This window comes from Cryptomeria japonica, chromosome 5, assembly GCF_030272615.1.
Source record: "Cryptomeria japonica chromosome 5, Sugi_1.0, whole genome shotgun sequence".
In the NCBI taxonomy this organism is placed as follows: Eukaryota; Viridiplantae; Streptophyta; class Pinopsida; order Cupressales; family Cupressaceae; genus Cryptomeria; species Cryptomeria japonica.
In genome coordinates this window covers 293,947,143-293,964,325 of record NC_081409.1, presented here as the reverse complement: position 1 = coordinate 293,964,325, position 17,183 = coordinate 293,947,143, and the positions used below count along the sequence as shown (strand labels likewise).

Genomic DNA, 17,183 nt, shown 5'->3' with positions numbered 1-17,183 from the left:
TTGTTACTCCTAACAGGGTAAGCTATCAGAAATAGCTAAATATGTAGCTCTAACCGAGCACTCTTTATTATTGCAGTAGTGAAGTTGTGGGTGCCATCCCCACCGAAGTTTCTCTCTCTAACCAAGAGTTTCTGCGTAACCAAAACATATGTGTTATGGAGTGAATCATGTATGATTGTTACTTATTTGTTTTAGCTTTATGTTATGTTACATCAGTTTTTGGTTTATGCATAACAATAAAGATATTGTTGATAAAAGGATTTGAAGTACTGATTCACCCCTCCCCTCTCAATACATTAGCTTTCCATATTGGGCCTAACAGCAACAAGTTGTCGTATCCTTTTTTGCCAGCTTATTCACAAATGGGGTTCCATAAAGTGAAGATATTAGATAGAAAACATAAGATATCCTCCAACATATCCCTCTTCTTATCAACGATCAAGACAACTTGCTCCTAATGAAGCCTTTCTCATTAGAGGAAATTAGAAAGACAATATTCTCTTTGCACCCAGACAAATCTCTAGGGCTTGATGGATTCCCTACTCTCTTCTTCTAAACTTTCTAGAGTTTTATGGGAACAAACATGTGGAATATGGTTGAGGAATCAAGAAAACATGGCAAAATGCTTAAATAGTTTAATACCACTCTCATTGTCCTCATTCCTAAACTGTCCAATCCATCAACTTTTGTAGATTTCGGACCTATATCTTTATGAAACACAATTTATAAGATTATTTCTAAAGCCATTTCTTTGAGATCGACTTAGATTCTTCCCAAGATTATCTCCAATCAGCAAGGGGGTTTCGTCCCAGGGAGGGAAACATCAGAAGGGGCATTGATTGTTCATGAAGTAGTTCATACAATTATGGAGCATAAACTAGAATCAATGCTGATCAAACTTGACACATGTTGAAAGCTTATGATAGAGTAAATTGGAACTTCTTATACCAAGTCCTCATCAACTTTGGGTTTTCAAAAGTATGGAGTAAGTGGGTACTTTCTTGCATCTCAGGTGCAAAGTTTTCCATTTTATTAAATGGATATCCAATGGGTTTTTTCTCGTCATCTCAAGGAGTCAGACAAGAAGATCCTTTATCTCCATCACTTTTCATTACAATGGCTGAAGCTCTCAATAGATTGATAGCGGCAAAACAGGAGGCCTTATCATGGAAGGGGACACAATTCTTTTTGGGGAAGCCTCAGTTAGGGAAGCCAAAGGTATCAAAAGACTATTCCATGCATATTGTGAAGTTTTTGGTCAAAAAGTGAGGCTAAGTCCAAAGTATTCTTATTTCACTGCGCTCCCTTACTTTCTAACAAGTTGATCAGTACCTTAGGGTTCAAACAAGCCAAACTTCTGTGTAAATATTTGGGTATCCCCCTTTTCTTTGGGGTGAATAGGTTTCAACATTGGGACTCTATTCTCTCTTCCATAAAAAATAGGATGGACTCCTGGAAGAATAGCTGGCTATCTCTTGTAGGAAGGATTCTTTTGATCAAGATGGTGTTATCTTCCATCCCTAATTATATCATATTGGTCTTCCCCACACCGGATAAGATCAAAGATGAACTTGAGTCATCTCAAGAAGTTCCTTTGGAAAGGTAATAGAGACCACAAAAACAAAATCCATTTACTAGCTTGGGATAAGGTTTGTGTTCCCAAAATTTATGGAGGAGTAGGCATACCAAATTTTGAAGATAAAAATATCGCCTTGGGTGCTAAGTTGGTATGGAAAATTTATGAAAATTCCTCTTTCATATGGGCTTCCATTATCAGAGGTAAATATTTGGACTCTAATGAACCGGAAAGGATCTTCATTCTATTAGACCCCTCTAAAGGTTCCATAATGTGGAACTTTATCATAGGGTGCAAAGAGTTTCTGCTATCAAAACTATCTTGGATAGTGTTCGATGGCAAGACAACAAGATTTTGGGAGGATACATGGAATAACTACTTGGCCTTGGACAACATTCAGGGTCTAGAGGACATCAAATCTTTTTTGCAAGGTGAGTGGGGATACACAGTTAGTGACTAATTTAATGTCCTCCCTGCCATAGGCATAATGAAAGCTAAGTGGAAATCCTTTGAACACCTCCCAATCCCACTTTCTTAAAAACAACTATTAGCTTCAGAATTAAAGAGTAGACATCTGTACTATAAAGAGGGGAATGACAAAATTGTATGGACTCCCTCAAAATCCGAAGCATACATGGTTAAGAAAGGTTTCAAAGATTTATTTTCACAAGATCCCATCCTCTCTTCAAGGATGTTTTCTTTTTGCTGGAATGACTGTGCCTTGCAAAAAGTAGGTGCCTTTGCATGGCTTTCTTTAAAAGGGTGAATTTTGACCAGTGACAGATTGACTATTCTTAGAATTGCCCAACCTTTCCAATGCATTATGTGCAACAAACACATTGAAACAACAAACCATTTTCTCTTAGAGTGTGAAGTGGCCCAATAGTGTTGGCATTGGTTACTTCTCAATGGTTTTCACCTCTATAGGCTTCTGTCTTAGAGGTCTTTAATGCTTGGCCTAGAATCTATAAAGAGTCCTTTTTGTAGCCATCTGGGAAGTGGCCCCAATAATCTTGATTTGGAATATTTGGTGGGAAAGGAACAAACACATATTCAGAAAGGAAAATAATACTATATCAGACATCAAGTTCAGAATAGAGACTTCAATTTCAGAGTCAGTTAATGCCCACACATCTAGGAAGAAGAAATGAAATTCGATTTTCTCCTCATGGGATGACAACATTTTGAAAAAATGGAAATACAGAAAGCTACCATTTAAGGGGAGCCTAATGCAAAAGAGGGTGAGTAGAATTGATAGAAAAGAAATAAGATGGAACCCCCGCAAATATAATCTTCTACAGTTGAATTTTGACGGTGCAACTAGGGGGAATTCGAGAATCTTAGGAATTGGTTGTGTCATTAGAGACTCAGATGGTCAAGTTTTAGTAACATGTTATGGGAGAATCCCAGATGGCTCTAACAATATAGTAGAAGCTAGGGCGCTGTTATTTGGGGTCAAATTAGACCTTCATATAAAGGGCAACAATCTAGTAATAGAGGGGGATTCTCAGAATATCATCTCAGCTCTGATTAAGCATCAAACCCCAAACTAGCAGCTAGACTACATCATTCAGGAAGCAAGAGAGTTAATTTCCTTTCTATAATCCTATCAATTTGAACATTGTTATAGAGAATCCAATCGGCTTGCAGACACCTTGGCGAACATGGGATGTGATCAAGTATCCAAAAAGATAACTCTCTCCCCGATGATTTTTAATGAAGACAGATTGTTGATGGGGTAAAGGATTTGTATTTTAAAACTTTCTGCTAACATTTTTATGTCATGTGCAGACATGTCTTTTCTGTGAAATTATCACGTGGGACAATATGTCATGGCTTTAATCAAAATCATTTCCATCACACATGTGCCTCCAGGTTTGCACGAGCCATCTCATTCTCCTTAGTCACCTTAGAGTGGGGATTTGTAGGCTAAAGGACTGAAGGATTTATGTTTTCTTACAAGAAGCCACTTGCCATTTATTCTTGGAGTATTTTGCATCCAGTTTTGATGAGATCAGAGATCCCCCCACATATATTTTTAAAGTTGTCACCTGAAGCTATACATGTCCCTATTGTTTCATGCTTATGTGGCGAATGATTACCACATTTAGTCGACCCCTGCTCATTTGGGTGATGGAATATCCTTTCAAATTTAAAATATCGCACGAAGCTTAAGGTAATTTTGCACTTTCTTCAGAGCATAATCTTCTGCACAAGTCTTTTTTTTGTGTGACTTCAGGCATCAGCATCCAAGTAGACATGGATTCAGAGTGGTGTCATGCATGTAGGACATTCGTGGCAATCAAAGGACACTTCGAGCTCCTGCCTTTAGACTACTCACATGAAGTAGTGAATTGGCATGTGTTTTCCTCACATGGGAATTCCCTTCAAATATGTAGCCGAAGCCAGGATTTTGCATTTCTAGAGTCTAGCGCATTCTTCATTTCCAAAGTGTAGGTTTCTTTTGCAAAGACATCTCGAGGTTCTTTTCTTTTGGAGGTCGGCTGATCATGGCTCTTTGCATCCAGTTATAATGGAGGCTCGACAAACTGGAGCAGTTCAAATATGTGAATTCCATTCACATGTCTAACACTTTTGCAATTTCTTGTGAAACTACTAAGTGGGTGTTGCATACTATCATTGGAGAAGAATGGATAGCATCTAATCCGTTCGCGTCTCCAAACATAGTGGCCTCAAGGATGGCCACTATGGTTATGGTCTTCACTCAGTCTAGGGATTACACAAATATGATCATCAGGGCTTTTGTACACTCATTTCCCTATGCCTAGGAAGAACTGATTTCCCAACTGAGCAAATATGATCTGTTCTATGGGGACATATGATGGGGTGACTTCTTGAACAGGGAATATTTCTTGTTTGATTTTATTCCAAGAGCGGTCTTCTATAACTTCATCATTGGTATGGGATATCGTTTTCCACAACTATTTCTCCACTGAGTTTATCAGAATACAATGATAATTGGGGAATCGTTGGTGTCAATATTAGTGGCCAAGTTTTCAGCAATGTGGGTTTTGTGGGGGTATGCTCTGGTCGACCCTCATGGTTCTCCTTCCTCTTTTCCGCTCCCAGCTGAGGCTTCTTCCTCTCGAGAATCAGGGACTGCTCGGTAACCATCTTCTGGCAGATGTCTCTCAGGGGGGGTTTGTCAGTAATAGGGAGCAGTGTGGTATCTTCCTCTAGCTTCATGTTTTGAAGTTTTATTTTCTGCTCTTCTGTATATTTTTATCTCTAATCATATATGTAAGGATGTAAGGTGGGGATGGACACTCTTGAATTCTTCCTCCATGCTGAGTTTTGTACACTTCTTCCAGCATGTTCTTTAGGGTCACCTAATCTTAGTGGATATCCATTTTGGTTTGTTCTACCAGGAATTAGTAGCTTAGGAGTTAATATCTTTACTGAGACTCTCTGTGCAATTCTTTCTTTATTATTAATATATTATAGGCTTCAGCCTTTCGTTTAAAAAAAAAAACTTTCAATTTATTTGATGGAATAGGATTATAGAATAAAAAATTACAATTCTACAACCACATGGCTTAACTAAAAAATCTACAATTCAGAGCCATAATATGCCCTAATGGAGTTGTCTTACGTAACCTCCACTCACCTCTTTATTTGGTACCAATAACCACCTTAGAATGTTGTATAAAGTGTAACTACCCTTTTTGGCTGCCCAAAGTTCTAGCCATTCGTTTTCTTGCCCAAGAATATTTCATTTAAAATTTAAATTTTGGAAGCACAACTTCCTGAAGCCATAACTATTGATTTGGGCATTTGATTTACTATTATAATATATCATTGGAAAGCTCATGAAGAGATCTACAACATTGAAATATTTGAAGATCATTATGTCCACTTTTCAATCTTTTATGAGGCTTCTAAGGGCTTCAAGTTTGAGTCTAAAAATTTATAAGAGAATTTTCCTGAGATGAAAACTTTAATATCTTCCAAATGGTATAGTATATTGAGATAATTATTTCGCCATTCACTTCATTCTGTAATTTTTCTCCTTTTCAGTAATTTTTCAGGTCCATACGTGTTTGCATAGGTCAACTTACTCCAAATAGAAAGCAGTCATTTTTGGCCTTTTTAGATTTCAGACTTCCCTATACCTTGGAAGTGTCATCGTGGGCTCCAACATAAATAGAGAAACCTACAAAACAAAAGGAAAATACTATTTATTTTGGGGGATATGAGATTAGCCTTACACGATTAGATTATCTTGCATCAACCTACCACCTCCAAAGATAATATCTAAAGACAACACATTCCTAAAATATATCAAATATACTTTTAAGTTTATTAAAGGTTGTGGTAATTGTACAACCAATAGAAAAACTTTTAAAGATGAAAACATAAGCACCTATTTTAATATTCCTAGATTGAAACCTTCTATTCCACATCCATGTTGATGCTTTTAGAGTAGTAGTGGGCCTATATTTGTACAACCCATACAAACAAATACTACTTCATTATATTGACGAGTTGCAAGTTGGTGTCACAATCCATGAGCTCCTTAAGTACTTAACAAATAAACTAGTTATTCAAGGGAAAAATTGTATATGGTTAATATTATTCCAGGAGTTTGAATTCAAAATCATGATGAAACTAAGAAAATCTAATCATGGTCTAGATTGCTTTTCAAGTATGTACACTAGAGAACACCAAGGACCTCTAGATGATGAGTTACTCAACACAACCTATTTAGAGTCATTGTGGTATTGAAGAATTAAAAGAGCCAAACCAATTACTATCTATTAGAGAATTGTCGAAGGATATGTCAAAGGAATAAAAGAAAAGACTATTAAGAATATCATCACCCTATACTCAATAAAGGAATAATTACATATTAGGGTAAAATATAATATTATTCAAAGATTAGTCCCAAAACATGGAAGAGGAAGTATATTAAGAGAAGTGGATGAAGGGATATTAGGAGGAAATAGATCTAGAGATGGAACAACTCAAAACGTAATGCTAGTAGACTTATGGTGGCTTACTTTGCTTAAGGCTTACTTTTTTTAATGATTCTAATAGATATGCACAAAGCTATGATGTCTATTAGAGAATAAGTTAGACCTAATGCAAGAGATGAAATGAACTTGCAACTATTAATGGTGCAAACATCCTCTAAAAATACGGTTGATTTTATTGGGCCCATAGAACCCCCAACCAAGAAATCACATACAATATTCATAATAATCAAAATTGAATAGTTAGCTAAATGTGTAGAAGTAGAAGCAACCAAGGATTATATGGATAGAACTGTCACAAAATTTATCTATGAAAGCATAATCAAAATATTTGGATTCCTATTAAATATAACTAGTGATCAAAGAAAATATTATATAACCAAAACAATTATGAAATTATTAAAAAAATTCATGATTTCATACAACTGTAGTAGCCCCTACCACTCTTAAGCTAATGAGGCAAATGAGGATTTCAACAAGATCATAAGCATTGCATTGACCAAGTGTGTAAGGAAAATATGGAGATTCCAACAATGTTATGGGCATACAAGACTACCTATACACCTTAACAAAATATTGTTCTTTTGAGTTAGTATATGGATTAAATGCTACTTTTCCTATTCAACATATAATTCCTAATTTAAGATTGACAAATAATATTAATAGTATAAAATAAAGCTCAAGAGAACAAAATGACATAAAACATAACATGATAGAAACATGAAAATGAAGATATTTAAGATAAATGACATGGTAGACTACATGATAGCAAGTTCAAAAAATCGTGAAAATTAAAAAAGTTGTGACTAGGACCAAATTCTAGATTACAAAAATTCACTATTAGGAGTCATAAGACTTAAAATGTTATAAGATGGGTTGTTAACAAGACACATAATAACATAGGGTTGAAACATTATTGTGACAAGACAATCTATAAGAGTCTATAGAAAAGTGTATATGCAATACAATGTACGATATCATAAAGCAACAATAAAGGTGTAAAGAGGCATAAGGGAAACTATAATGGGGAAATCAAGTGTGAAAAAGAGTAGATAAGAACAATTAATGCAAAATCTCATAATTAGAAGCCTAAATAGGAAGCTAGAAGTGTGTAAACATTTAGTTATAAGAATTTTACTAAGCATTATGCTCTACATATCAAAACCCTCATTGAAGAAATTTCTCTCTAGAAGTTGAAAAGTGGAGTTATATAGAGGGTGCGAGACACCATAGATGTCATTTGGATCATTTTTTCTCATATATCCATTATATACTACTTAAATATCCTTAAACCACCTCTAATATGCCTAAATAAGACATAAAAGAGTAGAGTATTGAAGAGCAAAAGACAGATTTATGGGAATAAGATAATTAAGATTTATTACGAAATGATGTGATGGAAAGACATTATGAAAATATATTAAGAAGATATATAGCAAGGGAAAAGTGGGAGATAAGAGTGGAGGTATCTAGAATTTGTATCCTTCATGATTACCTCCTTTTTTTTCACAGTTCTTCCTTAGTAGCAACCCTTCTTGTTTTTGTGACATATCTTCATTGTAGTCTCACCCTTATTCTTTACTTCTCCTTTTTCAGTAACACCACCTTGGCATGCTCTAACACTATTCATACATTCATCTTTCTTTTCAGCTATCATTTTTAACATATGAATTTTTTAAGCTTGTATAACCTTTTAAACATATATGTTAGCTTTTTCCAATTAGATCCATCAATCCATCCATAATTAATTTGCATACACTACTTCCACTTTTTATCCCAACACATTTTTTTCTTTTCAGAATGATCCTTTACTCCACAAATACTACAAGGATGAAGATTCCAACACATTTCTTTTCTATGTCCTTTCTTATGAAACTGAGAACATTGAATTATTTGAATAGATTTATTATAATTTCTTGTACTTGTACCATTATCTTTTTAAATATTTTTAGGACCTTCAATATTTAGTCTTACACTTGGTACAACATGCTTAATTTTTTTTCTTAAATATCCTATTCTTCTAATTATCTTAAGACCAAAATTCTTTGGAGAACATCCTTTGTCATTATCATCCCAATTATCAACAATTGTAGAAGTTTTAGATATATCACATTTATCAAATGTTATTTATTAGTTGTACAAGGTTTTAGGGTCCCTTCAAAACTTGTTTCTCCCCTAATAAAAAACATCTAGTTGAAGTCAAATTAGTTTAGACCCGTGATTGGATTTGATTTAAAAAAATTGGGGTCAAGTTCACCATAATTGTCTTGACCCAAGACTGAAAACAACTAAGATTAAGGGCTAATTCTAGACCAATGAGAAATTGAGACTTGACCTCAAATCAAGTCTAGGATGAATGCCAATTATTGTACATAAGCACACTATTTAAACATTAGGCTATTACACTTAGGACAAATAGCCAAGGTGAGTCTACAATGAGTAACAAAAAATACTAGGGATACACTTTGCACCTCTAAAGTTTGTTTGCAATAATATATTCCTTGGAATAAATTCTCATGAGTATCCCTTTTCTTATCAAGAAATCAATGAAAGTGGGATTTTTTTTTTCTTTTTGTAAACTATGGAAGGGAGCAACAAGTTTGCTACATTGAGTCTACATTGTAGGAGAGTATGATAAAACTATGTGGGAAATTGTATCTACATATGTACTCTTTGAGTTGAGATCTAGATAATTGTTTGTTTCTCAAAATTTAGCACATGTGCTCAAATACATGTGTAATAGTAAAATTTGCATACCCATGCCATTTTCCATTAAGTCTCGTACCCATTTTAAGGAGAACTTCTTGATACATTGACACATTGATGAATGATTATTTTTATGTAGAGTTGTGTCCCTTTCCCTATTCTACTAACTCATCCATTACACATGTTTCTACACACTTATACCTTATCCCATTCACATGACCACTCATCCCAATATATTTTCATATCCAAACATTTATTGAACCCATTACATGCACATACTTTCAAATTGAAAATTTTAAATTCAAAAATTGGTTGATTCCCACTTATACCCTTCTTGCTTAGGGCCAACTAAATATAATTTTGTGTGATATGTGGTTATGTACTTGTATTTAAAGACATTCAAAGCATCCATTTTACACATAGATTAATCTCTCATCCACTCCCATCCTAAGGAGCTAAATATTTGGATTTGGTGCATTAAAAGGAATATAAATTTGTATGACCATCCTAGGAACACTTTCATGACTGAAGAGTGTTGTTTTCAATCATTTCCTCAAGTATTTTGGGGGTTGATCTATGACAATGTGTCTCCTTATGACACTAACTACAACCCTCCCAAGGTATTCTTAAATATTGACAATCCATAGTTATAAAAAAAAGCAAATGATGTACAAAGGAAAATCAAGCAAAGTGAAAAGTGGAACTCTACATATTACCAAAACAAGTTCATAGGTTGTAAGACAATGCTACAACCATTATATCTAAACTTCTCCAGATAGAGCAAAAACAATATCTTGAACTTGACGAATATCAAACTGCAACACCTTTTTTTTTATGCCAAGATATCACAAATTCCAAAATCTTCATTTAGATCATTCATACTTCAATAAAAAACTCAATAACATCATTTAGTACAGATACTTTCTTAATATAACCATTATAAATTATCATATTTATCACTCTCCACTTATCATTTTTTAACCTTATTGATTTGTATTCAATTGTTTACATTTACTTTCATAACCTAATTAACACTTAAGAAAAGTTTATTTCCTTCACTATATGATAGTGCTTAATAAAATCTAGTTTCAATAGTCCAATTGAATGATAGATTAAATAAAATCTAAAATTTCAAAAAGTAGACATGATAGATAAACAACCTTCATAGGAGGGAACTTTTTTTCAAATCCAAGCAATTAGAGAGGTCAATAATCAATCTATTCTAGCTCTAATTCATCTTGATGATGGATCATGGAATATGATTAGAAACGTTGATGATTTATTTTTTATTTTTTACATAATTAAAATCCATAAATATCATTACATTCTATCACGGAATGTGGAAATTTCATGTTCTTGATGAAAACCCTTCATGGAGGGAACATTTTTCCAAATCCAAGCAGCTAGAGAGGTTGAGAATCAAGCTTCTCTAGCTCTAATTCATCTTGATGATGGATCATTAAGTATGGTCTAAAATGTTGATGAAAATATTTTCTACACAATTAAAATCTAAAAACATCATTACATTCTATCATGGACTGTGAAATTTTCGTGTTGTCAAATGAACACGTTCTTATAAAGTTTTTGATACTAAAAATATCGTAATATAAGACTGTTAAAAGACGAATTAAACAAATGGGGGAAGTGTACTAATATCTATTATAACTAACTTTGTGCACCCACATATCCTAAATGGTAAACTAGATTTCAACATTTTTAAAAAAATTGTCTTCTATGCGACTTATCCACTTATAGCTATTGTTCTGGCTTTTGGATAGTAACGACACATGTCATGGGATCCATTATGCAAACAGAGGTAAAAAAAAGTGGTCATTTAAAAGTGTTGCCCAATACCTACTTAAAGATGCCTCAATAACCGTGCACTTAAAATTGCCAATACTTATGCACAAATGGTCCAGTAGTCATACACTAAGGTACCATTAAAGGTGCACAATTGAACCAATTATAATAAAAGAATGCTAACTACTAGAGATAAAGTGGGTGAGTATTGGTACATGTGAAATTTATTCATGAACTTTTAGTTAGTAATTGAGAGATTGGATGAACACGAAGTGAACACTAGTTAGACCATAGACAACGACTAGTAACTAGTATTCTTCCCCTATATAAATTTTGTATTATCAAATAGACATTTTTATAAAGTTTTGGAACTAACAATATCATAATATGATTGTTAAAATACGAATAAAAACTAAAATGTCCCATAAGTTAGTCTTAATTGTTGTGCACCAACTTCATCTACTCCACCCATTAGCATATAAATCAACTATTCTTAGGTACCTACTCCATTACTACTTCCGAACGGTTTTAATTTCATTTCCAGTAAATGTTGCTCAAAACGAGGGAGCCTTCATGATATTTTTTTGAGCCCTCTCTTGTTTCTCCACTCAAAAAGTACAGATATTTATGGCTTTATTAATAAGGAGAGTACAGTGAAGCAGCTTTAGGAAGCTTCAAACATGCATGATACTTCAATTTACAGGTGAGCAATGAATGGAGATATTAAGGTCCATTCAATGAGGTCCTTTTAGGTAGATGGGCATGTAAATATCAGGTACAGTAATGCATTACTGGTTAGTTGAAATCAGATGGAAGTCTTAAATTCATCCTATATATAGTTGCCTTAGACGCCAAGTTTTCACCTGGGTATTGCTTTACGATTGGCTAGTGGGGAATAAATCAATCACAACTATATATAGTAGTCTTGGCCAATTTAGAGTTCTTATCTGGGTATTGCTACATAATCTGTTTGTGGGGTATATAAACCAATCACAACCATGTCTGTGGGAGATGCCCTGAGCAAACGTCCAGATGCAATCTTAGAAAGAGGAGAAGGAGCCCTTAACAGAGGTCTGGAGCTTATGGAAACGTATGGAATACCCAAAGGCATTCTGATGCCTCTGCAAAGCACAGTTGAAGAAGGTGGTGGTGTTGAAGCCACTGGAGACATCTGGTTGAAGCAGAAAAGTACAGTGAAACATTTCTTCAAGCTGGCAAGCAGCTATGTTTCGTATAGTTCTGAGATCTCATGCAAGCTGGAGAAAAACAAGATGAAGGATATCAAGGGAGTGAAGGCCAGAAAGAAGTACATGCCCATCATGTTGCCCATTCGCGAGATTGTTGTGGACGATGATGAGGAAGAAGGGGGAGATGGAAATGGGACTCACCGTGTTAAGAAGATTCACTTCAAGGCCTATTCGAATCTGGAGGAGTCATTTCCTGCAGAGTATTTCAATAACATGTAGTAGAAAACTCTTTGAAGTTTTTGCCGACTTAAATGTTATCGCCATTTGGGTCTTCCTTTGCACTTCGTATTCTTAGTATGCATGGTTAATTAAGAAACTTTAATGATGTATTCAGGTGTTTTCAATGAATAGAGGTAAGTAGATTGCTCTCTGTGATATCTGACTTGATGTCTGTTAAAGGCCTCAAGTTTTGGCTTATAAATGTGTTTTGATTAAAGCCTTCAAATGCTGTTTTGGGTGTTTTAAAATAAAGTTTTTTAAATTTAAGGGCGAAAGTTATAATGTGTTGTAACTTAATTTTACGTCTCCTGTCTTTGCTTTTAGAGTAGCTTTCTCTCGAGATATTGTTATTATGCTCAGATTTTGGGATTTTGAAATAGAGAAAACATTGGATCTTGCAATTGGTGTACTCTAATGCTGCTGTATTTAATCTATAAGATTGGGATAGCTGGTAATGCAGAAGATGATGGCAAGGTTTACAAGCTATTACACAATTAAATATCAATGTTAATAGATTTTTATAATGTGTTTGGCTGTGTATATTTTTGGATTTGATTGGGTGAATATTTTTGCATCAATGTAATCAATCACATTCTATGAGCCATCATCAGAAAGCATAAAGAGATAAAAATGGACAATAGATCACACTCTGTGATCCTAAATATTGTTGAGAAACACCCACACAATCAAATAAATACATACAATCAACTCCAAGTGCATACACAAACAAGCAAATATCAGTCAGAGCTTCATTTTAACAGACTTCAAGATCTAGTATTCCAGATCGTTACAATCTGAAACACAGTTAAATTTTAGCTTTGAATAATATGTCGAGTGAAAATGATCATCACTCCTGAAATTATATATCTAACAACTTCAGATTATATATCTAACAAGTTCCCCCTCCTTTGTTGGGAAATGTCTATGGAGCCACCTAAAATGCTTTTGTTATGAAGAACACACACCTGTATTTTTTTAACACTCCTTATACACCAAATGTTTTAGGTGTATTTTTTCAATTTAATGAATGGTTTTGAATAATTTTTATCATCTATATTCTTTAAAAATTGTTTTTGTTTGTAATATCAAAGTGTTAATGTCATTAAACTGGTGGGTGGTAAAACATAATTTGACTTTTTAAAATAAGGTGATCTAGATTTAGGGTATTTGTGGGACAAATTGGTGAGTAATTCGGATGAAGTTTGTTGTTCCATTTTCACATATGCACTTGAGAGTTGGTCTTGATTGGTATTCTCAGAATTTGTGATCTTAGGTTAAATTTGTAGGTGAGGTGTAGCTTTGTTAGTATTATAGTGACTTAATTTAGTTTTGTTAATTTGAAAATGACCCATTGACTTTGAATTCAAAGTTTAAAATTGGAACATATTCATCCTTTTCAACATGTCGGTAAAAGATGACATGAGAGCAATACTTGAAAATGTTAGATAACTAGTCATTATAAAGATTTAAAATATAAGATTTTGCAGATGTGCATTTATAACTTAGCATTTTCAACATGGCATTAAAAGTTGACATGAGAGCAAGGCTTAAAAATGTTAGATAACTAGTTATTATAGAAAATTAAATTATAAGAATCAAGCAAATGTGCATTTACCAAGAATTTTCAACATGCCATTAATTAAAAGTTTACTCTAGAGAAAGACTTAAAAATGTTAGATAACCAGTCATTATAGAAATTTAAAATATAAGAACCAAGCAAACATGCATTTACAACCTAGCATTTAATAGACATTAAAATAGTTATCATATAATGCTTGCATTATCATAGAGTGTTTGCATTACAAGCATTGTCATAGAGTGTTAGCATTATTTAATGCTCTAGGGCATGTTTTATAATTGTTCTTTTTTGTTTTTTTCTTTGATTTAAAGGTTTAACCAAATGAAAGAGAGAGAGAGGATCATAGATGATTTTGTTTGATCCACACTGGATGGTGATGCATTTTTGATGGAGTTGCTGTTTCATGTGTTCTATCACTTTAGAATTAGGTTGATGCACATTTACAACACTTACAAATATATGCACCCCACTTAACCATGGGCATTATCTTGATTACATCTATTTACAATTAATTTTAGTAATATCCATGATCATAATGATTATATATCTTGTGTGATGGATAATGACAAGGATGGTTTTTCATGATGCATTTTAAGTGGAGTCTAGAGGTAGAAACATGTGTGAGTTATTGAATTCATATAGAAGAACATGTTTTGCGAAGGTAATTTTTTTATGTATCTCATTGGTTTTATAAATATTCATGTTGTTTCAAAAACTCTTGATACATTAAATGATTGTAACATTCATCATATGATGGTTAAGTAATCATGTAACACTACTACTACATTGTAGTGTGAGGAGTTAGTGCAATATGAATTAAATGATTCTAATAATACATATCTTTGGGTGTCATTTTTCCTTTCTAATTAAGACTATATTGATCTCATATGTTTGTAACAAGTGAATCTAGTCTTACTTTGATTGAGAGCACTATTACAATTTGATTTATTGTTTTGTACTATTCCAAGATGCTTAATAGCCTCACGGTACTTTCAGGTCCACGCAAAAGGACCATTTTCTGTCACAATGTCAAGAAACTTGGCATTGAATTATTCCTCTTTAAGATATGCACATGACCAACCTTTTAATTTTATTGCATTGCATCATGTAACAAGCACCTCCAATGACATAAGACTACTATATTCCTATTTAAGATACTATGTAGTGTATATTGGTTAAGATTAGTACTATAAATAGTTGTCTTAGGCACCATATAGTTTTCACGTGGGTGTTGCTTCACAATCTGTTAGTGGGGCATAAATCAATCACAACTATATATAGTAGTCTTAACCAATATATAGTTCTCATATGGGTATTGCTTCATAATCTGTTCGTGGGTGTATAATTCAATCACAACCATGTTTGTGGGAGATGCCCTGAGTAAATGTCTAGATGCAATCATAGAAAGAGGAGAAGGGGCCCTTGACAGAGGTCTTGAGATTCTTGAGACCTACGTAATACCCAAAGGAATTCTCATGCCTTTGCAAAGCTCCGTTGAAGAAGGAGATGGGGTTGAAGCCACTGGAGACATCTGGTTGAAGCAAAAGAGTGCAGTGAAACATTTCTTCAAGTTGGCAAATAAGTATGTTTCATATGCTTCAACGATCTCATGCAAGCTGGAGAAAAACAAGATGAAGAATATCAAGGGAGTGAAGGCTAGAAAGAAGCACATGCCCATCATGTTGCCCATTCGTGAGATTGTTGTGGAAGTGTAGTGCCTCTCCTTGATTCATCTTTCCTTTTGTGCATTGATAGACTATATTGATATAGCTTAGACTATTTTGTGATTCTTTGATTAGATGTTTATGGATTTACTTATGATATGTATGCTTCATTATTGATGATAGACATATTATGTTTACAGTTGACATTATGATTTCATGTGGATGATGATACTCATGGATTACTATTTGATGATCTATGTGTATTCATTTTATATGTATGGTTTATTGGAGTTGAGAAAATACAACACCACAGGAGTCCAAATGATCTTTACAAGCTGAAAAACCTGTTATAAGGAGAAGCAATGAAGCAAATCACAGAAGGAACAAAAACACATAAAATATGCTAAAAAAGAGAGGGCTCAATATTCACAAAATGTGTAATGTAAAAAACCTTCTTCTTCTTACAATGAAAATAATGAGTTTAACCTTTAATAGGTCAAGAAACCCTAAAAGGGAAAACCTAGGTTTGCACATAATAATTAATAAAAGAATTAATTATTATACACCTAAAGTTAGCCTAAGTGTAAAAGAGATAAAGGGAACTTAAATAATTAAACAAATATTGTTTAATTAATCAAGTAAATACCCGAATACTCTAACACCCCCCTTAAGCTAGACTTAGGGAGAAGCTAAAACCTAGAACAGCTACTGAAAGCAATAAAGATGGGTCCTAGCAATAAGGCCTGATCAGGTACCCAAATATAATGAAATCTCTATGAACTAGAGAAATAGAGAAAACCATGTGGGAAAAAACTCTACTCCAAAAAGAGATGGAAAAGAACACCATTGAAGCATGAAGAACCTGCAAACTCTATCGAAGAATAACTGCTGAGCTGAAGAACCTCCACTGAAATAGAACATGACTAGGTAGAGAAGACTATGATCTGTATGTGTGCCCTCAAATGCCACTACTCGAATCAGAAGGCAAACAAGGAAAACAACTGAAATCAAAGATACAGATGACATGAAAACACCAAAGCTTGAAGAGCTGATCAATCGAACCACATAAGCATTAGAACCAACAGGACAAACCTCCCCATAATGCTGAAGAGGGAGAGGGACAGGTACACGGAAAAGAATGGCCAACAAGAAGTGCACGATGAAGAACCAGGAACATCAAAGGTGTTGAAAAAAGTACAGGGTGTCGTGGAAGGAACACTCACTTGACACACATCATGAGGCGAATGTCGTGGAAGGAACACTCACTTGACAAAGGAAGATGGCAAACAAAGCAAACATCAACCCCCTCATGACACTTTATAAGCAGTGCATGTACAACAAGGCACAAGATGTGCAAGATCCCAAGTAAACAATACATGATGAAACTTTATCTCAATG

The 17,183-nt window shown here is 34.1% G+C and overlaps 2 protein-coding genes across 2 annotated transcripts; both read left to right on the top strand.

Moving 5' to 3' along the window:
- Nucleotides 1–11,931: 11,931 nt before the first annotated feature.
- LOC131045844 (uncharacterized) lies at nt 11,932–12,693 on the top strand. The gene has a single exon (XM_057979513.2). It carries the CDS (start codon nt 12,075–12,077, stop codon nt 12,540–12,542), a length of 468 nt encoding a protein of 155 aa, XP_057835496.2. The 5' UTR covers nt 11,932–12,074; the 3' UTR covers nt 12,543–12,693.
- A 2,786-nt stretch (nt 12,694–15,479) lies between these two features.
- On the top strand, nt 15,480–15,836 carry LOC131045809 (uncharacterized). Its single transcript, XM_057979467.2, has one exon. The coding sequence runs from the start codon at nt 15,480–15,482 to the stop codon at nt 15,834–15,836; it is 357 nt and encodes a 118-aa protein (XP_057835450.2).
- Nucleotides 15,837–17,183: the final 1,347 nt, after the last annotated feature.

Bases quoted from the DNA above. Each gene is read 5' to 3' on its own strand.
- LOC131045844 (XM_057979513.2), top strand. From the start codon at position 12,075: ATGTCTGTGGGAGATGCCCTGAGCAAACGTCCAGATGCAATCTTAGAA.
- LOC131045809 (XM_057979467.2), top strand. From the start codon at position 15,480: ATGTTTGTGGGAGATGCCCTGAGTAAATGTCTAGATGCAATCATAGAA.